The sequence below is a fragment of the Bos mutus genome, chromosome 23 (assembly GCF_027580195.1).
Source record: "Bos mutus isolate GX-2022 chromosome 23, NWIPB_WYAK_1.1, whole genome shotgun sequence".
Lineage (NCBI taxonomy): Eukaryota > Metazoa > Chordata > Mammalia > Artiodactyla > Bovidae > Bos > Bos mutus.
Genome location: NC_091639.1, coordinates 18484127 through 18506835, shown reverse-complemented (window position 1 = coordinate 18506835; position 22709 = coordinate 18484127). Strand labels below are relative to the sequence as shown.

General features: G+C 38.9%; 1 protein-coding gene across 1 annotated transcript in view; it reads left to right on the top strand.

The window, feature by feature from the left end:
* DCDC2 (doublecortin domain containing 2) overlaps positions 1 to 22709 on the top strand; it is a 145872-nt gene that overhangs the window by 103825 nt on the left and 19338 nt on the right. The window contains exon 8 of the mRNA XM_070360667.1: positions 14392 to 14492. Within this exon, the coding sequence (XP_070216768.1) occupies positions 14392 to 14492 (101 nt within the window). The remainder of the gene's footprint in view (positions 1 to 14391; positions 14493 to 22709) is intronic.

Here is a 22709-nt window from a genome sequence, read left to right as displayed (position 1 = left end):
GTAAGCATCTCCGCTCATCCTAAAATAGATACTGTCTTAGGTTTACCAATCTTTGTGTTTTATCTTGACTGCACATATGTGAAATATTATAATAATCAAATGAAAGTTAATTCTTACCAGCCTTAATGCAATGAAAATACTTAAAAATTAAATGTAATGAAAAACTCAATGAAAGATTACTTTATTTCTGTTCCTTCTCTCCAAGATTAAAACAAGTAGATGATTGGTATTTGTCAATTACCAGTTTAATAAAAAAAAGCAAGGATGTCTGAAAGATATCATTCCTTAGCTTAAGGGACCAGAATTATTCCTTTTGGAGTGAAATTCTTAGATGATAAACTTGAATCATAGGTTAAAATGCTAAAGGAGAATGTTTTCTATCTTTGCAAACATACGGCATACATCGATTTTTGTTATAGACCCAAACTGAATCCCTAAGTCACAACATTAAATGAAAAGAGTGCAGAATCTGGTGGGTATTCAGTCAATACCCGTTGTCAGAACAACATCAAATCAAAGTGAGCAAAATACTGGCTGATTCATTTTAATCTGTTTTGAATTTTGTTCCTTGATAGTTTCATAATAAATAGTACTGTTTTGTAGCTAATTTACATATTTCTCATTATTAATTGAGGCTGTTTAGCTCTCTTCCCATTGATGGTTGGGCATTTTATGTTTACTTGATTCTCTCAAATTTGGTACTAAGTTGATATATGGTCACTTTATATCTGATGGTCTATCAATTGCTGATACAAATTTGTACATGATATATGGACATATTTGTGGTTAGATAAGCATCTTCACATGGAGTTCAACAGACTCATTTAAATGAATTTATCTCAGGCTATTTTAAATAAAATTCGGGACACAGTAGATATTGCAGAGAAAAATGTAAGCAAAAATTTATTTTTATCTACTATTTATTAACAGCAGTTCCTTGAGTTGTAGACTGCATGTGTCTTCACAGATATGCTAAATTGGGTATATTTTAACTTCCCATTTTATGTTAAGATGGAAGATTAGCTACCAATCAAAGCTAAGTTATATCTTTAGCAAAGCATCAGCTCTGATAACAATTTATCTTCCTCTTCAAAAATTGCTGAGGAACAGATAAAAACACCTTTAAATGCCAAGCATTTAAAGAGATCTCACTTTGATTCTCTAAAGCAAATGGAAGCATACAAGCCTGTAAAATGCTGGGTTAAATTGAAAACAACATCACTCAGGTTTAAAGAATAATGCAGATCTATTACCTGTGCCAATTAGATTTGATGTAAAAGTATCCACGTTCTTTTTTTCCAGAAGACTGATTTGCACCGATTTGCACATTCACAGTACATGTCACGACCCTGCGTGAGGACCACAGTTCACAGCATCACTAGCACCCACCTCAGGATTAGGTTAGCTTTGAAAGTGGTGATATTATACTTACTTTACACTTCTAGCAGGATTGGCGTTTTTAAGCATAGTATTTTAAAGCATACTATTGCTAGTAAGTGGAAAGTGAATGTTAGGGCCTTAGATCATTAAAACTGTAATTTAGAAATAATTGGGATTAATAACCAACTTTTTAAAAAAGGAAATTCAGTTCAGTTCATTTTTATTTGCATATCTGAGCTAGGTTTAATCCATTAAGTATATGGTGTATATGTAATTTGGGAAAAATTTTTAGAAGCAGGATCTCAGTCTTCCATCTCAAGTCTTCCATCTCAGTCGTTCCACCTTTCAAACCTCAAGTTGAAAATTTGTAATTCTGGTTTCTCTTGGTTTTTAGATTCCTTGCATGAATTCTTAGTGGTATCCTGAATCTAAGGAGTTTTAATTTCTTTGTCTGAAATGATCCTGAATGACCACATTAGTGTTAAATAGAATGCTTTCACTCAAGCGTGCCAGTTGAAGGTGACTTGTTTCCTGGTATGGTTGATGCCTGTGGGCTTCTCTCCCCACATCCCTTACAACCTACAGCCAGCCTGTCCTGTTGTAATCCTTTTAGGATTTTTGGCTAAGGTTCAAACTCCAATAAATGTCTGTATAGTAAGAATGGTATTTTCATGAAATACAATTCCAGCTGCATTTACATTATCAACATGAAGACGATCCGTTTTGGTTTAACTTGGCCATGGGTGAATGAGGATTGTTTGGGTTCCTGCAAGAAGGCTTGGATTTCATTAGACATGCTTGTGCATTAGGGACATAGGTTTAACAACAACTTTCTGGTGCTGACATCTGTGACAAATTCTTTGGAAAGCAGGAGTCAGAAGAAGTGGGATTTAACCCTGTTCAGCCCTTACTAACTCTGTGGCATCAGGCCTCTGAGTTAGGATTTATGACTATGGTCTCTCTTCTCCAGTTCATAGCCCATCATCTTCCAAGAGTGGTTCATATTGCCCTTGTTCTCTGATAGGCACACTGTTTTATTCTGCACCCCAATATAATCTGATTTTTATGTTCTGCTAAAAAGCAGAGACATTACTTTGCCAACAAAGGTCCATCTAGTCAAGGCTATGGTTTTTCCAGTAGTCATGTATGGATGTGAGAGTTGGACTGTGAAGAAAGCTGAGTGCCAAAGAATTGATGCTTTTGAACTGTGGTGTTGAAGAAGACTCTTGAGAGCCCCTTGGACTGCAAGGAGATCAAATCAATCAATCCTAAAGGAAATCAGACCTGAGTGTTCATTAGAAGGACTGATATTGAAGCTGAAACTCCAATACTTTGGCTACCTGAGGTGAAGAACTGACTCATTTGAAAAGACGGCATGAGGAGAAGGGGATGACAGAGGATGAGATGGTTGGGTGGCATCACTGACTTGAATGGACATGAATTTGGGTGAACTTGGAGTTGGTGATGGACAGGGAGGCCTGGTGTGCTGCAGTCCATGGAGTTGCAAAGAGTCGGACTCGACTGAGCAACTGAACTGAACTAAACTGAAAAGTACTTTCACCTAGTTGACCAGATCATTGCGATGCCAAAGCTGGAGGACACTCCTTAATACTGATTACTCCTTTGCAGTTGATTTTCACTTTGCCTGTAGCTTTCCTCCTTTTGGCTACTCCTCGCAGCTTGAGGGATCTTGATTCCCTGACCAGGGGTCAAACCCACGCCCTTGCCTTGGAAGCTTGGAGTCTTAACCACCGGACCACCAGGGGAGTCCCCTCTATGCATATTTAGCAGTCTGTGTAGCACTAGTTATGTTATCATTCTATTCTACTGATTTTTCCATTTAAGTTTCCTACTAGACAATAAGCCTTTTTCTGTTATATGAAAGTATGCCATTTATTACCATGATAGTCAAACCTAAGGTATAGTCAAAGCTATAGTTTTTCCAGTTGTCATGTATGGATGTGAGGGCTGGAGGGTAAAGAAGGCTGAATGCTGAAGAATTGATGCTTTTGAATGGTGATGTTGGAGAAGACTCTTGACAGTTCCTTGGACTGCAAGGAGGTCAAACCCATCAATCCTAAAGGAAATCAACCCTGAATAGTTATTGGAAGGACTGATGCTGAACCTCCTATACTTCGGCCGCTTGATGCGAAGAGCTGACTCATTGGAAATGACCTTGATGCTGGGAAATACTGAAGGCAAAAGGATAAGGGGGCGGCAGAGGATGAGATGGTTACATAGCATCACTGACTTAATGGACATGAATTTAAGCAAATTCATGCCAGGAGATAGTGAAGGACAGGGGAGCCTGGTGTGCTGCAGTCCATGGGGTCACAAAGAGTGGGACACAACTTAACAACTGAACAACAGCCATGATACATTTTCTATGGCAGAGAAGTAACTTGAGTATGGGGAGCTCTTTTACAGACTAAAATACACAAGGTCATTTGGAGGTAGTTGGATTAGCCAGAATAAGAACAGGAATCATGAATTTTAAGTCACTTATTAAGTAACTTCAAGTCACTGGGACCCAATGAGGAACAATTCAATTATTCTGATAAACTAAAACTAATTTGCAGTGTAATTTTTATATGATTACAAAATTAGAAATGAAAAAATGAAAGCTATGTATACTTGTTGGCTTAGGTAAGCCAACTCAGAAGTATTTTATTATTCTCAGATCCATGTATCTGTTATGAACTTTATAAAGTATATCAAAATTGATATAGATTATAAAATAATTTTGTCATGAATTATTATATATATATGTGTGTTTTATTCTTTGTTCTTTGAATATTGCTGATTTTGATGAAAATCTAAAACATCTAAAAAGAATAAAATAGAAATGAAGGGATAAGAACAAAATTATCTTTGATCTGGGGAAATCAATAGTAATAATACTACTTTTATTTTCTGCCTACACTTAGCAAATTTTGTTATCCCCATTTAAAGTCAAGGTAAAATAATCAAAATGGTTAAGATTAAGTCTGTGCAAAGACTTAATAGTCAAATTTAAACATCAGTTGCATAACAGATGATAATATCTAGAGTAGGAGTCAGAACACAGAAAGAAGTCAGATACCATTCAAGCTGCAGTTAAGAAAACTCAGCCTATTTAAGTGGATAGATAAGGTTATTTTCATATAATATTCTAAATTTCCAAAGAAAAATATCACTCACTTGTGATAGTCTTGTTCCTGTAAAGAGTTTCCATTTGAGTTTATGGGTCATAATGAAACATATGGGGAAGATTAGTGATTAAAAAACATTCGGGTTATATGGCTGTACTAAATTAGATGTACTCAGAACATTAGCTGTTACTTGATTAGTTTTTCATTCTGCCTGATGATAATAAACTTTAATTCAGGGGAGCACTATAAAGGAGATATTGTACAAGTTGTTATGAGGATCAGAGAAGGCTGGCCAGTACCCTCTTCATCAGGAAGTGTTATCACATGGGAATCCCTCTTCTTCTCGAAATCACTACTTGCTAAACTTCAGGCGGGGTCCACTTTCCAAAAGTGCTTTCTTTGAATTTCATTAAGATGTTGTGATGACCACAATCTGGATCTGGGAAGGGTTTTATTGGAAATTAAATATATTTCACATATGAGTATAGTTCACATTAACCATATTAGCTAATGAACATTATTTGGATGTCACCTTACCAATTTTACTTCGAATTCTGCCTCTAGTGATTGATGACACAGATAAAGACAACATGATTTTTCCTTATAAAGAGAGCTGTGTACTTTTCCCTTCTTAGAATATTATCTTATATACTGAAAGCCATAAACTCCTTGCTGCTCACATTTTTTCTCAGTAATTTACTGGGTTTAATGAGCTGCTTTTTAAAGTTAATACTTTATAGTTAATTTAATATTTTTATGAGAAAGTCTCAGTAGTAAAGCATGGTAAAATGTTTATGGTCACACTAAACTTTCTTATTTACATATAGAGCTTCCACTTAATAGATATCTTGTATTTCCAGAAACTATTTAAAACTGGCCATTATTCTGTTATTTTTCTTTTTTTCTGTCCTGATAAGTTCTAATCAGTTTCAAATACTGAACACATTCAATTATAGTTTATAATACAATTTTAAAAGAATTTTTAATAAACCTGGTGAGAAAGTATCCTTTAAACAAGATTTTTGTTGTTATTTAGTTGCCAAGTCATGTCTGACTCTTTTGTGACACCATGGACTATAGCCCACAAGGCTCTTCTGTCCATGAGACTTCCCAGGCAAGAATACTGGAGTGGGTTGCCATTTCCTACTCCAGGGGGTCTTCTCAACCCAGAGATCGAACCCGCATTGCAGGTGGATTCTTTACCACTGAGTCACGAGAGGAGCCTTAAACAAGATTATTGGGCTTAAATACTGATTATCACCAATTACATGAACGTATCATTCATTATTTGGCCACTTTTCTTACTTAACATTGACAGTTTTAACATATTAAAATTCTGTAATGTTACTAAACTAGATACTGATGCACTGAAATAAGGAAATGCTTTCATTTCTGCCATTGTGGTTGTGGAAAGGCTAAAAATGCATAAGCATTTGTATCCCATTTCTGTAGGAGAAACAGGTTCGTATTTGTTACAAACTACATGGTGATGACATGACCGCCCTACCTCAGCAGCTCTGCTTTCATTTCTTAGGCAATAAAATTCATAAGGGATAAGTGAAAAATAATTGAGGAGCATTTTTATTTTTACTAGAGTGTTTGTTATTGCTTTGCTGTGTAATATACACTAAAATGTCTATTCATGATTCAAAGGAAAAAGATTAGAGCTGAATTTCGGTGTAGTGTGCATCCAAGCATTGAATTTGATCCTCAGTGTAGTAATTGAATGAAAGCAGTATTGTGTATCAAATTTATCCTCGCTCTTTAGTTTGTTAGCAAATGGCTTTTATAATGAAGATTTTAGGGTAGGGGAGGACTTTAAAAAAATTGAATCCCTTTTCTCCTTTCTGGCAGATGTGTGGGTATCTTGGGGTGGGTGTTTTTTTGTACATTGTAGGGGAGTGAGAAATGGAGGTAATAACAGAGAAGGAAAACAGAAGGCTGCACACTTGCAGGAGGTTTTGTAACCAGTGCCTTCAGAGCAGGAGGAACGGGGTGTCTGCCCTCCCTCAGCAGGTGTCTGCAGGAGTCAGAAAGCTGATTTGTGAAAGCTCTTGCCCCCACTATTCTTTCCAGATCATTAGTTTTGAGCAGTCAGTGTATTAGTTGCCTGTTACAGCTGTAACACATTACCACAAACGTGGTGGCTTGAAACAGCATACAAGCTTGTCATCTTACCATTCTGGAGCTCAGAGTTTCCAAAATGGTCCTCACTGGGCTGTAATCACGGCGTTGGCAAGGGCTTAGTCCTTCTAGAGTCTCTAAGAGGAAACTTTCTATTCTTGCCCTTTGCTAGTTTTGAGGGCTTGGCTGCAATTCCCTGGTTTATGGCCTCCTTTCATCTTCCAGGCCAGCAATGGCCCCATGGTCCTTCACCTGACACTGATCTCCCCTCCACTCTTCTTCATTTCCAAGGACCTTTGTGATGACATTGGGTCCACAAGAATAATCTAGGATAATCTCCCCATCTCAAGGTCAGCTAATTAGCAATGGTTATTCTATCTGCAATCTTTATTCACCTCTGCTACACGAAGTGACTTACTCAGTTTCTGAAGATTAGGGTGGAGAGATCTTGGGTAGCATATTATTTTGCCTACCACACATAGCCTCATTTGTATGGATCCTTGTGTAGCTTTTATGCTAGTCTTCTTTCTGTTCACTTCCCTCTATCCCTCTCCTCATTTAAATGCTATAGTGCCAAGTGTGGCCAGACTGGGGCAAAAACCCTGTAACAACACAAATAATTAATGGACCGGGCTAGTGGCTTTTGGAGAAGGCAATGGCACCCCACTCCAGTACTCTTGCCTGGAAAATCCCATGGACGGAGGAGCCTGGTAGGCTACAGTCCATGAGGTCGCTAAGAGTTGGACACGACTGAATGACTTCACTTTCACTTTTCACTTTCATGCATTGGAGAAGGACATGGCAACCCACTCCAGTGTTCTTGCCTGGAGAATGCCAGGGACGGGGGAGCCTGGTGGGCTGCCGTCTATGGGACTGCGCAGAGTTGGACACGACTGAAGCAACTTAGTACCAGCAGCAGCAGCAGCAGCAGTGGCTTTTACATTGTACTGTCTTTATATTCTGTCTCCATGCAGCAAATATTTTTGGGTGCTTGCTCTTCATTCTTTCAACAAACGCCTTTTGAACTCCTGTGTGCCATGCTCTCTTCTATGCTAGGTACAGAACAGTGAACAGTAGGGTGTGGTACCTGCTCTCTTGGAGCCAACACTTTGGTGGAGACTGAGAAACACTAAAACACCAAATAAGCAAGAAAAATACCAGCTAGTAATAAACGCTAGCGAGAGAGTTAAAACCGAGTATTGTGGTGAATGACTTGAATTGGAACAAGGCAGGTTTCCTGAGATCTGAATGAGAAGGAACAGCTAATCATGGCAAAAGGGAGTAAAGAGCATTCCAGGTAGAAGGTGTGAAAACAACAAAGACATAAGGTAGCAATAAGTTTGCTGTTAGAGAAACAAAATGTACCTGGAATTTAATGGGCAAAGAGAAACTGGTATGAAATGTGGTCTAAAAGGGAGTTCAGGATCAGATTACATCTCTGTAAACCATGGTAAGGAACCTGGATTCTGTGTAGACTGGAAAGTGTTAGAGAGTTTCTTAGTAATTCTGATCATCTGTTAATATTACTTGACTATTGTGTGGAGAACAATCTAGAGGAAAGCAAGAGTAGAAGCAGAGGGACGCTACTTTGCAAGCTGTTGTAAAAGCCCCTCCAACCGATAGTGGTGATTGAACCAAGTTGATAGTGGAGCTGGAAATAATATTCACATATTTGGGGTGTATTTAAAAGGATTGAATTGACAGGGCTAGAATGGAATGCATATAGGGAGTGAAAGCAAGATGGAAATGAGAATTCCCAGGTTTGGGATTAAGTGGTGGTGCTATGTTATGGGATGAGGAATATAGAGGATGAACAGTTTAGGCTCGGGACCCAGAGTTCTCTTATGACCACGTTAAGGTTGAGATGCCCATTAGACATCCAAGGTGAGTTGTCAAGTTAGGTAATTGGATATATGAACTTGGGGAGCCATGAAGAGGCTGGTGTAGATTAGAGAGTCTTTGGCACATGAGCAGTTGAAAATTATGTTAAAGCTTGTAATAAGGGTTAGAAGAAATCTTGAAAGTGGGTCAGATGATTATTGGTGCACCAAAATTTCACAGGCAGGCAATATATGACAAAAAGGGGGCACTTGTTGATGTTGGGATGGAATAAGACTAAATTTCTGTTTTTATGTAAATTTGAGGGACAATAAAAGTAATTGTGTGTCCCATTAGAGGCTAAACCCCTTACTCTCGGTAGCTTGTATACTCAAGTCTCTCAGGCATGTCTCTGCGACCCCATGGACTATAGCCCACCAGGCTCCTCTGTCCATGGAATTTTCCAGGCAAGAATACTGGAGTGGCTTGCCATTTCCTTCTCCAGGATACCAGGATCAACCCAGGGACAGAACCTGCATCTTCTGCATTGGCAAGCAGATTCTTTACCACTGAACCACCTGGAAAGCCGACCCTAGGTAGCACCTACCCTTAATGAGTTGTGGTTAGGACATCTGAGGTATTGGTAGCAATACCTATACAATCATTGCACATAATGGTTGCCATTATGATTTAACTTTATGTACAAGTTTAAATGAGCAGTCACAATAAAGGGAAAGTAGGTTTTGAAGTGCTTGCATAATACTGCCCTTGATGAAACACTTAATATTTTCACAAAAATTTAAAATTTCATGTGTTATCTATCCTTGCAAGCAGGTGTTTTAAGTTTTTAATGTTTTATGTTTGCCTTCTTCCATGGGGTGTGTGTTTAGTAGCCTTTTTTTGTGATTTTCTTTTTTTCAAATTCATTTTTATTGGAGTATATTTGATTTACAGTGTTATATGTTAGTATCAGGTATATAGCAAAGTAAATCAGTTAAACACATATTCACTTTTCTTTTAGGTTCTTTTTGCATATAGAGCATTAAGAGTATTAAGTATAGTTCCCTGTGCTATAAGTAGCTTCTTATTAATTATCTGTTATGTATATATATGTGTATATCTACAGTAGTGTGTATATTTCAGCCCCAGTCTCCCAACTTATTCTCCCCATCTGCCCCGTTTACTGTGGCACTGACAGAAGGGGAACATACTGTATCATTCTAATTCTTTACCATTGTATTTTGGCCTTGTTGGCAATTCTTTGGTGTTATTTTTAATTTTCTAGTTTTCAGGCCTGCCTTTGAACTTTCCCCTTGAACATTCACATGCCTTTGAACACTCATCATGAATGTTTGTCATATTTTTGAACATCCAGTTTGGCCCTGAATGAAGTACAGTAGTTTCCCTTTATCTGTGATTTTGCTTTCTGCAGTTTCAGTCACCCACAGTCAACCATGGTTGGAAAATATTAAATGAAAAACTCCAGAAACAAACAATTCATAAGTTTTAAATTGCATGCTGTTGTGAGAAGCACGATGAAATCTCACGCCCTCCCGCCTCTTCCTGTCCAGGATGTGAGTCAGCCCTTTGTCCAGCTTATCCCACTCTTTAAACACTTCAGTAACCCTCTTGATTACCAGATGGACTGTAGAGGTACTGCAGTGCTTGTGTGCGAAGGAACCCTGATCTTACTTAATAGTGGCCCCGAAGTGCGAGAGTAGTGATGCCGGGCACTTGCCTAGTGGTCCAGTGGCTAAGACAACCGTGTTCCCAGTGCAGGGGGCTGGGTTCAATCCCTGGTCCGGGAACTAGATCCCACATGCTGCCACGAAAGATCTTGCATGCCACAACTAAGACCTGGTGCAGCCAAATCAATAAGTAAAAATAAAATATTAAAAAAAGAAGAGTGGTGCTGGAAATTCAGATATTCTCTTGTGCCTAATTTATTGATAGAAATTAAACTTTATCATAGGTATGTTCATGTAAAAAAAAAGTAGTGGTTTCAATGAAAAAAATTAGTAGTCAATCTAAGAAAGAAATGGAGAATTTTATTTGAGCCAGTCTGAGGATTTTAACCTGGGAGGTTGTCTCTGAGAGCTTTGAGAACTGTTCTGAAGTGGTGAAGGAGGAGGCCAGTACATATGTGATTTTGACAAAAGGGTATGTTCAATCCAGCATTATCTTGGTAGAAGGTCAGTGCTGTTTTTGAGGAGCAGATAGCTTACTTAGTTAATGGTTTTATTTCTTTTCTAAGTATGAGAATATGCAAGAATCCGGGTTCATCATCCATTAATTACAGTATGGATCCATCAATTTATTATGTGTTTTAATAACATTTACTGACATGAGAAAATACTCATGACATGGTTTTAAAGTAAAAAAATCTTTTGAAGTTATATATACATTAGGATCTCAGTTTTATGAGTGTGTGTGTGTGAGCATGTGAGAGGTAGGGGAGAGAATCTCTGGGTCACGGGATGTTTATTTCATCTCCCAAGTTTTCTAAAATGCATGCATGCATATTAAATAATCTATAATCAAAAAATGCGATTTAAAAAATTTCCACTAGAAATTCGTATTCCTCTATTTTAAATTTCATACAACATTTTTAATACAAATTCAAGTCCTTTTTCTGATCATAAAGTAACTTTCTCGCTGTTCTTTTTTCCATCACTGTTTCTTTATTTCCAGCCTTCCTTTCTTGCTCCGTGCTACTGAAGGAGGTGGCTCGCACATCTCCTTTCGGTGAGGAACAAATCCTACGCCACACCTCAACCAAACACTTTTCCCTTTGTGTTCTCTGTTTTTGTCACTGTACACAATGCTGAGCTTTGTTGACTTGGCTACTTGCTGTTTCTGTCCTCATGGTTGCCATTTTCCCATTCCAGTGCCCTTTCCATGTTATTTGTTATTATTGATCTCATTCTTCTTTTCCTGTGAAATGTTTATCCTAAAACACATCTGCAAGCCATCCAGAGCGCTGCTCGGATACAGTTAAACATTTCAATGAATGTGAGCACCAAAAATATATTTCTTTAGTATCTGTAGGTTTCTCTTTGTGGTCTCTTTGAAAGCAAGTGCAACGCTCGGATGCAAATATGTCATCCCCAAAAGTCACAGACATAGGTCATAGTCTGCCAGGACCAGCATCTGCTTTAAAGGACGTTGTGTGGATTACTATGATTGTTGCCTTTTAAAGTAATTCAGAAGGCAGAAAGGAATGTCAAACACAGTGAATTTTCCTTTTTCAACCATTTCGGAAATAACATTTGATAAAATGTGCAGCCCTATTTGAAATTAGTTTATTATGCCTTTATGCGTTCTCAGAATTATGAGCTCCACATGTGAGTAAAGGAGAATTTATTTTTCTATCATTTAATTAATGTCTTCTACCATCAATGTAATGTTTATTATTTCGTTGAGTTTCGTGTTCCAGAATTTGATGGAGAGACAAATATCCACTTACCCTCTTCTTGTTGACTCCGATTTTATAGACTTGGATTACTCCCTTTCAGTTTTCTTCTTTTCGGACAGAATAATTATAAGCTATTTTCCTTGCCCCTTGAAGTGTCCTTCCCTGTACTTTTCTTAGCTCAAGAATCTCTTTGTTGAGCTTGTGACCAAAACTTTCTGCATTTACTCCAAGCTAAACATCAGTACATGAGAAAATCACCACATTTTCTGTTTTGTTTTTCTTTATTCTTTCTTCTGATATGCTGAGCTGCAATTTCATTTTGGATCCACATTTTCAGTCATAAGATTCGATGGAGTCAGGACATAACCATTAGACCAATTAAGTCCGACAGGGAAAGACAAATATCACATGATATCACTTATATGTGGAATCTAAAATATGATCCAAATGAATTTATTTACAAAACAGAAAGAGACTCACACACACACACACACACACACACACACACAACAGCAAACTTATGCTTACCAAAGAAGATAGCAGGGGGAGATAAATTAGGAGTTTGAGATTAGCATATATATACTATTATATATAAAATAGTATAGATCACTGCAAGGATCTATAGGAATTTCCTAAAGGAAATCGTCCTGAATATTATTGGAAGGACTGATGCTGAAACTGGAGCTCCTATACTTTGGCCATCTGATGAGAAGAACTGATTCTTTAGAAAAGACCCTAATGCTGGGAAAGATTGAAGGCAGGAGGAGAAGGGGACGACAGAGGATGAGATGGTTGGATGGCATCACTGATTTGATGGACATGAGTTTGAGCAAGCTCTGGGAGTTGGTGATGGACTGGGAAACCTGGCGTGCTGCAGTCCATGGGGTCGTAAAGAGTCAGACACGACTGAGTGACTGAAATGAACGGATATATAAAATAGATAAACAGCAGGGACCTAATGTATAGCACAGGGAACTATATTCAATATGTTATAATAACCTTCAATGGAAAAATATGGAAAAGAAAGTGTGTGTGTGTGTGTGTGTGTAACTGGATCACTTTGTTGTATACTTGAAACTAACACACCATTGTAAATTAACTATCCTTCAGTAAAAAATGAATTAATCTAACATGTCTAATCAGCTTTGAGGGCAGCTCTGTTATTCCTGGTTTTTAAAAAGGATAGCAGAGAAGTAATTAAAAAGGAAAATGGTTTCTCTAGGAGAAATGAAAAGCACTTGAGTTTGGTTATATTTCCTCTCTCCCTTCCTTTCTTCCTTTTTCACTTGGCCGTACCTCCTAAGCTTCCACAGGGCTCTATTATAGACTTTATTCCTTTTACATCAGAGCACTTTATTGATGATGTGTATATATGTCTATCTGCTCATTAGTCTGTAAGCAACTTGAAAGAAATCTAAATCTCAGTTATATCTTATATGGCCACATTGGCTCCTATTGTGTTTCACATACAATTGAGCCTCAGCGAATGTAAAGTTGTATTTTATGCTTTATGAAGAGTGAGTTCACAACTTGGACAATATGAAATATTTTCACGTGGAATGTTTTAAATATTTGTGCTCTGAGAGAGATGTTTCCATTTGAGAAGTAGAAGGGGTTTTTAAGACAAAAGATGAAACATTTTCTAGACTGTAAGGGTAATCATATGCTGCGATAGATTATCAGAGAAGGAGGTGGGATCTCCATCCCTGGAGACTGTAAATGACTGGGCAGAGAAAACATCCGTGGGAATGACTGAAGCATTAGACCTGTCCTGAGGCAAACAGATAGACAGAATGACAAATGGTCCTGTGATTCTTTGATTACTTGGCCTGTGAAGAGAAGACAGAGGGAAGACGTTGAAATGACTGCAAATATGGAGAACAGTCCTTATTGCTTTCTATAGGAGAACAAATTGAAGGAGCTTAACCTAACATCTTAAAGATCTGGGTTATGTTTTACAGTTAAGAATTTTAAGACATATATTGTGAAAATCCTGTGGAAACCTGCAAAATAAAAGATTGATTTGTGTGAGATACGGAGTTAGCTCTGATTCTGTTGCAGTAAAAATATTTTTGATGTTACTCAGAATGGAGAGAATTGTTCTAATATATAATTTTCAATGAATAGCATTCTTTTGGGAAAGGCAAAATGCTAAAAGTAGTATTTGCAAGCACCAAGCATCATCATTGCTTCATGGCTAGGAGGAGAGAAAAGAGATAATAGGTGGGAAATCTTGCCCTTCTAAATATCTGTGCAGGATTGTGTTGTTTTAATCAGTACCAGAAGGTGAGGGGGAGGCTGGGACACAGCCCTGCTCCTCTGAGTCAGCCTTGTGTTGGTCACTGAACCTTTTTCCAGTGAAAATCTAGAAGAATTGGGGGCTACAGAAATCTTGCCAATACAAGGGGAACCAGAATACCTATAAAAAAGAATCAATAGGAATTTGATTGTAATTTCAACATTCAGCCACATGATGTCACAATTGGATTTTGATTTTCACTGTGTATTTGTCTCAAATTATAGATGAAGGCGTTTTCAAAGCTGGAGAGGAGAGATCAGAAACGCGGGGGGCAGCTGAAGTCCAAGAAGATGAAGACACGCAAGTTGAGATTCCAGTGGACCAGGTAGCCACCGTGCCTTTAAAAAGACGTGTGAACCAATGACTCCCATTTTCTTTCAAGTTTTGTGGGTTGCTGTTCTCATGCAGATATAAGTTAAACCTTCTCAGGTGCTAGCTTTGTGACCGAATGACCTTAAAAATAAAACACCTTCAGTTTTTCCTAGTATTCCTACAAAGAGGAGCCATTAGGGCAGTCTTTATTACAGAAAGTTGTATATCTTTAATAAACAGCACTGAAGAATGAGGTGGGTTGGAGTCAGGTATGGGAAACAGAGGGAGAAGGTTTGATACAAAAGAGCATTGGCTTGGGGGTTTTATCTAGAAAAAAAAGTCCTCCATTTAGAACAGCAGTTTGAAAGTGCTGTTGTCTTCTGTCCTTTAGGGTCCTTGAAATGGCTATGGTTGGAATTTGTTTTTCGTGAAGGAATTGCTTACATAAATGCAGCTCAAATATTTGCTAAGTGTGTATTGATTTTCTTTTTTGGCCAGTGGAACACTGTGCTGTAGAAGTGTGTGTGTGTGTGTGTGTGTGTGTACACGCATGTTCTTAGAGAAGAGACTAGTATTCATTCTGGCTAAATGACACAAGAAATAAAAGTCATTTAGGCTTTTTAATACAATTCAGTCAGGTTCCTTACAATTCTAAGTGGAGGATTGGAATTTAAGCGAGGAGGGGGAATTCATAATCCCAGGCTCAAGGGAATACAAAATCACCAGAAATTGCCACTTGTTCTCTGGCTATTATGTGATGTTTCCTTTTCAAAGAGCAAATTTCACAATCCAACAAATTCCATAGATGATGTTCTCAGTTGTATTCGTCTTACCAGTGTAGCAGTGAAGTTGCTGCCTGATTATTCCACAGGCATTTTCTGTAAGCGTCGCCTTCCTGGGGAAAAGCTTAGTGTGTTAAAAATCACACAGATTTCCAAAATCCAACTTATTACCCAGGATTAGCTACAACTAACAATTTTTCATAAACTCCAGTTGTAGGTATTTTTTCCCTGAGGGAAACTGGGATTTTAAGTCTTCGGTGAAGCTATAATTAAATATTATATTTTAAGACAAAGAAGATCACGTATGTACAACACCTAATAGCAGTGGGAACCAAGACTAATTTATATTCCAGAGTCAAAAATGCCAAATATCAAGGGAAGGTCATAGCATTATTATGGAAGGGAGATCTCTCTGTTAATCACTTAAGTTTTGTAATCTGTGATAGGTACTTCTTTGCTTGTTGGATGATCACTGGGAAGAGGAGGGGCTGTAGGGGAAATTGATCTCGATAATACTTGAACAGCCTTGGAAAGAGTCCGCAGAGCTTGATTTGACACCAGAATGCTAGCCTATTAAAAATACAAGTATGCGAGAGAGACTGATTAAACAGATTGCTGAAGGCTGGGCAATTTCAACACATTGATGTCAGTTTGAAGAAAAGAAAACCAGGTAACAAAAGGTCAGAGTAGGTTTTGACCTATTTAGGTATTTCTTTGAACCTATTGGTAATGGAGCTGGGGTTGTCTAGCTCAGGGGGTTGGCACGAGATGCTTATGAAGTCAGGTCTTAGAATCTTTCTCTCTGTGGCCTGGTAATCTTTGCTCCATAGATCTTTGCTCTAAGCAGCTATGTCATAAATACTGTGGAAAACCAAGTGAGAGTGTGGAGACATTAGTGTACAGCTGATCATAGTAAGAACAGAAAAGAAAAAAGTGGAAGTATTAGTCATTCCATCGTGTCTGACTCTTTGCAACCCCATGTACTGTAGCCTGCCAGGCTCTTCTGTCCATGGCATTTTTCAGGCAAGAATACTGGAGTGGGTTGCTATTTTCTTCTCCAGGGGATCTTCCCTACATAGGGATCAAACTCCGGTCTCCTGCATTGCAGGCAGATTCTTTACCATCTGAGCCACCAGGGATGCTGAGGACCTGCCCTAAGGGTGATGTTCGTGAAGCAATAACTACAATTTATTCAGTACTTACTGAGTGCCAGGCACTGTACTGGGCACTTTAGCTCATAGAATTGTGATGACAACCCTGTAAGGTAGGTCTTATCACTCCCACCTTGTCTATGAAAAGTAAGCTCCTACAGGTAGAATTACTTGCTCTTCAGTTGTACTGTTAAGTAGAAGAATTGGGATTTGTATCCAGGTCTAACTTCAAAGCACAGAAGTGATCTGGGGAAAGAGTATTAAATGCCCTCCTCCCTGCAAAAAGTTAGTTATTAACCCAAGGAACGGAAACAATTCTTGCATGAGAAAGGAAATGTCCATCATATACTCCTGGGCTCAGCTATTTCCTTTTGGGGCCTCCCTGGTAACTCAGCTGGTAAAAAATCCACCTGCAGTGCAGGAGACCCTGGTTCAATTCCTGGGTCGGGAAGATTCCCTGGAGAAGGGAATCTTCTACCCACTCCAGTATTCTTGGGCTTCCCTGGTGGCTCAGACGGTAAACAATCTCCCTGCAGTGAGGGAGACCTGGGTTTGATCCCTGGGTTGCGAAGTTCCCTTGGAGGAGGGCATGGCAACCCACTTCAATATTCTTCCCTGGAGAATCCCCATGGACAGAGGAGCCTGGTGGGCTACAGTCTATGAGGTCTTAAAGATTTGGACATGACTAAGCACAGCCTGGAGAATCTCAGGGACAGGGGAGCCTCGTGGGCTGCCGTTTCTATGGGGTCGCACAGAGTCGGACATGACTGAAGCGACTTAGCAGCAGCAGCAAGCACAGCACAGCAGCATATTTTTTTGGGGGGCCATACCTGCTTAATTTCTTTGGACTTGTTTCTCATCATCTCAATGGTTCGTGTTGTAACTTTAGTCAAAGGACCATGAAGAAGGGTGTGTGTGTGTGTGTGTGTGTGTATGTGTGTGTGTATGTAAATATCAAGTGCAAATTGACCAAGTACTTTATACATGTCTGAAAAGCAGATCTAGTTTCGGAAGTGAGGATTAAGGCCTCTGTTGAGAGGCAGTTCACCATCGATCTCTGGTGTTTTTGCATATTTTGTGAGTTGAGACACAGATTGCCTTTGTTTGGGACTGCTTTATCAAGGATATTTGCCTGGTGAACAGCCTCCAAACACAGATAGTGACTTCCTCTGGAACAGTCATTCTCAACTGAAGGTGATTTGCTTCCAAGGGGACATTTGGTGATTTCTGGGCACACTTTGGCTCATTATAAATGATCAAGTGCTACTGACCTCTAGTGGGTAGTGTGCAAGGAATCTGCTCAGTATCTTGTAATTCCTCACAACTTGACTGTCCTCACAACAAAGAAGTATCCAGTCCAAAATGTCAACAGTGCTGAGATTAAAAAATTCTGGTTTGGAGCAAAGGCTAGGTTTGTTTATGGTTCAGTTTAATAAAGATAATACCTCCCTATAGTGCAAAGGTCAGGCAGGTTTACTATCTATTATAAAAGATGTGGTGCCATTGAATTGGGAGAAGGCAATGGCACCCCACTCCAGTACTCTTGCCTGGAAAATCCCATGGATGGAGGAGCCTGGTAGGCTGCAGTCCATGTGGTCGCTGAGAGTTGGACACAACTGAGCAACTTCACTTTCACTTTTCGCTTCCCTGCATTGGAGAAGGAAATGGCAACCCACTCCAGTGTTCTTGCCTGGAGAATCCCAGGGACAGAGGAGCCTAGTGGGCTGCCGTCTATGGGGTCGCAGAGAGTCAGACATGACTGAAGCGACTTGGCAGCAGCAGGAACCATTGAAGTGTATGCTGAAGACTAGTTAAAATGGTAAATTTTTATGTTTGTTTCATGAAAATAAAAATATTTGGAAAAAATGATTTGGATTCCCTAAGCTTGGGGTTCCTCTGCTGTAATGCAAGCCACCATGTGTCTCGCCCCCTTCACAATGCTCTGTGGGAACGGAGCCTTGGGCATTAGGTACAAATGCCAGTCCTCTGGCTACTTCCGTTGCTGTGAGCAGTAAAGTCCTTTGTCTCTGAGCCAGTCGTCTCTTGTCTTCTGCCAGCATCCATGGAAAGATGGCAGGCTAATGTGTCAGCTTGTTAAGTATGGTAAAATTTTAGATCTCTCACAGCCTCTGCATCCCATCTGGCTTTGTGTTTGTGTGTTTAAGTGTGTGTAATGGGGCATTGTGTACTAATTTCAGCTAAATCCATGTTTGAGCTCTGTCCCAAGGTCTAGATGCCTAATTTTTTTTAGAGACAAGTTAACAATCCTGCATCTAATACTGCCAAACCGGTGGGAAACTGAGGAATATCACATTCTTTCATGGATTTGGGGAGGCCAAAACCAGCTTCTTTTCTCAAGGAGGAGTTTAGGTCTCATAAGAATAAAATATTCTTTTAAAAAATAATTTTTTGCATGCACATTGCAGATCAGCCTGGTTTCCCATAAGCAGTGAAGGAAGTGCCTGATTAACCAGTACCTGTGATTGTGTGCCCTAGCACTGATGATGCATGTGTCAGTATGCTCCATTTATAAACGGATGCTTTTCCAAGCTAAGGAGGCAAGAAATGAGACTGTTCCATTATAGATAAGTACACTGTCTCTAGTAGGTAACAATCAGGCAGGAGAAGCCACCATCTCAAAAGACACAGGCAAATAAATACCTATAAAATAGGACGAGAAGCAATTATATTTTGGGTTTTGTGCCTTTTGAGAAAAGAGAGCAGAAAACGTAGATAGTAACTTCAGAGTGGTCTTGGATTGTGTTATAGCATTTTCCATCCATTTGTAGCAGATTTTGAGTAAGAAAATGGCAGCCCACTCCAGTTTTTGTGCCTAGAGAATCCCATGGACAGAGGAGCTTGGCAGGCTACAGTCCATGGGGTTGCAAGAGTCAGACATAACTTAGCAACTAAAACCACTAAAACCAGTAATAAAATGAGAATTCCAAGATTTTTTTTTATGGTAAATAGTTTATTTAAATGACATTTAAGCCAGCATCATGAACCCAGGAGCAGTGAAAGCTTTCTTTTTTTAATTGGAGTTTTGATATATACTGTTTTCTTATTGACTGATTTAAAACTTAATAAATCCTTAATAACAAAGTTGCACATATACTCTTCTAAAAAATCAACCAATCTAACAAAAATTATGACAAAAATAGCAACCACTTGCCCCAGCCGTTCCCATCTGGATTCCTGCTCTACAGATCTGATTTGAGCTATTAGCTATTTCTCATCAAATACATGGCTATGTTTCTAAACCACGTGTTCTCTTCACTCTATTTTAATACCTCTGAGATCTTTGAGCCTTACAAGTGATGACATGTCATAGTTTAATTGGCATTTTAAAAATTCTAAGACATATAACATAATGGAGATCCTTCTAATTGGTGACATCTTAAATATCTTCTTTTACTTTTCAATTTAGATATTATTTATTAATTTTACCTGTAATGATGATGGAAGATGATTATTTAGATCTCTTACCAACCCCTGCCTCCCCCCTCCCCCCACCAAATCAGGCCATATTCACACACACACCTTTCTCCTTCTTTCTTTACATTCTAGTTTTATAATAATTTTTTTTTTTCCAAATCAGTGTTCTATCTGCACCTTATTTTTACTCTGGAAGTATTATTTTAGCTGAGCCATATAGGATAGTCACTTTTTCTTTCTTGTATAATATTGTTTTCCTCCTCCCTATTTTAGTAATTGCCTATGTTTTTAAAAAAATTTTGTTCTTAGTTTTCTAAGTTTTCATTTGATTAGTTTTGTCATCTGTGTAGCTATTTCCAAGCCATCTGCAAACTACCAGGACGGGTTGCTGCTGCTAAGTCGATTCAGTAGTGTCTGACTCTGTTCGACCCCATAGATGGCAGCCCACCAGGCTCCTCCGTCCCTGGGATTCTCCAGGAGAGAACACTGGAGCAGGTTGCCATTTCCTTCTCCAATGCACGAAAGTGAAAAGTCAAAGTGAAGTCGCTCAGTCGTGTCCAACTCGTAGTGACCCCATGGACTGCAGCCCACCAGGCTCCTCCATCCATGGGATTTTCCAGGCAAGAGTGGGGTGCCATTGCCTTCTCCAGGACAGGTACACAGTGACAATAATAAATAAATCTCAAGTTCGTCTTTTCCTCAAGCCCTTCAGTCATCTGCCTCAGTCATCAGGCTGGTTAGTTGGTTTTTGGATCTAGTTTTTTGAATTCTCCTGGTATTTTTCTTCCCCATCATTTTGGGAAGTTCTTTTGCTTCTCCAGTGGGTGGATTCCCTATTAGGTTCTGCATCTCCCTCTTTCATGGTCATACCTTTGCTGGTTTTGTGGAGCTCACCTCTAGCAGCTGCCTGGGAAAAGTTTCACGGGAGGCACTGTCATTTCTTGAGACTCTGCATGTCTGAAAATGTCTTTTTTTTTCTTTACTCAAAATTGATTATAAGCAGGACTAGATATAAAATTCTAGCTTAGTCATAGCTTCTCTCAGAATCCTGAGAGCGTTGCTCAACTGTCCTTCCCGTCTAGAATGGTTGGGAAGTCTGATGGCATTCTGTTTCCTGGGCCTCTGTAAATAATCCTTTTTCTGTCTCTGGAAGCTTTTAAACTCTTTTCTTTGTTCTAGGTGTTCTGAAAAGTTTCAGTTACGTGCTTTGGTGCAGGTCTTTTTATTTATTGGACTGGGTACTTACTGGGCTGTTTTATTCTGAAGACGTTTATTTTTCAGTTCTGGAAAAAAATATTTCTTAGGTAATGTTCTTCTCTCCATTTCTCTACCTTTCGTCTGAAGCTCCAAGTATTTGGGTATAGGACCTCCTATATCTTTATGGATTTTTTTTTTTGCCATTTTTCTCAACTTAAAAAAATCAACAAGCTTCAGAATTTATTTTCCATCTATTGATTTTTTTCAAGCCATTGCAGTTTTAATTTTTAAGAACTCTTTCATATTCTATGACTGTTCCTTTTTATAGCATCCTGTTCTTGTTTTATGTATGTGATATCTTCCCTTCTCTCTCCAAGGATTAATCTATTATTTTAAACTTTCTTTTCCTGAACTATGTTTGTTTCTTTTTTTCCCTCATTTCTTTCTGCCTTCATGATCTCTGTTTCCGTGTTAGAGGTTCTCCTTGGCTGTCTGGTTAGACTTTTTAAAAATTGCAATATATTTGACATGTATCATTGTATAAATTTAAGGTGTATGTTTGGTTAGAGTTTAGAGTGAAGCAACTAAACTCTGTTTAGCTTAGGGAACTCTGTGTGCATTGGCAGAGCTCATTAAGCTAATGAAGTTTCACTCTAGTGGTTGATTTTGCTATATTTCATTGGCATACCTCCAGCTTTCAATATCTGTGTTATTCCTTTGGGTTGGTCTGTTTCTGTTATGTAGAATTTTTCAATCTCTTGTCATGATGGTTTAAGCTTGTCTGTGAGCATTTTGGGATCTGACTGTGGGAAGGAGGCATGGATACCTTAAGTAAAAGACTGTTTAAGTAGAGACGTTTATTCTTCTGGGTTTCAGTTTGGTGTCTTTGTTCTCACTATGCTTGGGTCCAGCCTCTCTAAGGTTCAACATCTTTAAAGACTAAGCCTCCTTTATTTCTCCAAGGGCAGAAAGGGTATCTTGGAAGCCTACCTCCTTCTTTCAAAGACACTAAGCCAATCCACCTGTTTCTAGTTACGCTTTATGCCCCTTCTTTCGGAGATGGATGGTGCCTCCAATCCCTTCTATAGTTTTTTCCAACATGCAAAGCTTGCTTCTTGGCTCTCCCTCCTTTCCTACAGACTCAAATTTTAGCTTCCTCAGTTCTGCTGTTATTGGCCCCATATCCACTGGCTTAGACAGTTTCCCAGGTTTGGGGGCTGGGAAACTGTGTCCCTAGAGGTTCGTCCCTTTAAAAATTTCCCTTACCTAAATTTTAGATGGGAATCAGAAGACAGCTAAGAAAAAAACCCCACACATTTGTTCAGTCTGCTGTGTTTAACCAGAAATCACTTTCACACTAATTCATCACTGTGAAAATAAACTGTCTACATACTCTCTGCACCTTGGATGACAGACTGGCAGCCTGTGACCAAGCTCCTATGAGAATCTTTTTGACTGGCACAAGGCTTACAATATAGAATCTCCTTAGTGGGCCTTGTATGCTCTGTCTCTCTCTCTTTAAAAATTCTTTATTTATCTATTTTTGGCTGTGCTGGATCTTTGTTTCTGCACAGCTTTTTCTCTAGTTGTGTCAAGTCAGTGCCTACTCTCTAGCTGTGATACACGGGCTTCTCATTGTGGTGATTTCTCTTGTGGATCACGGGC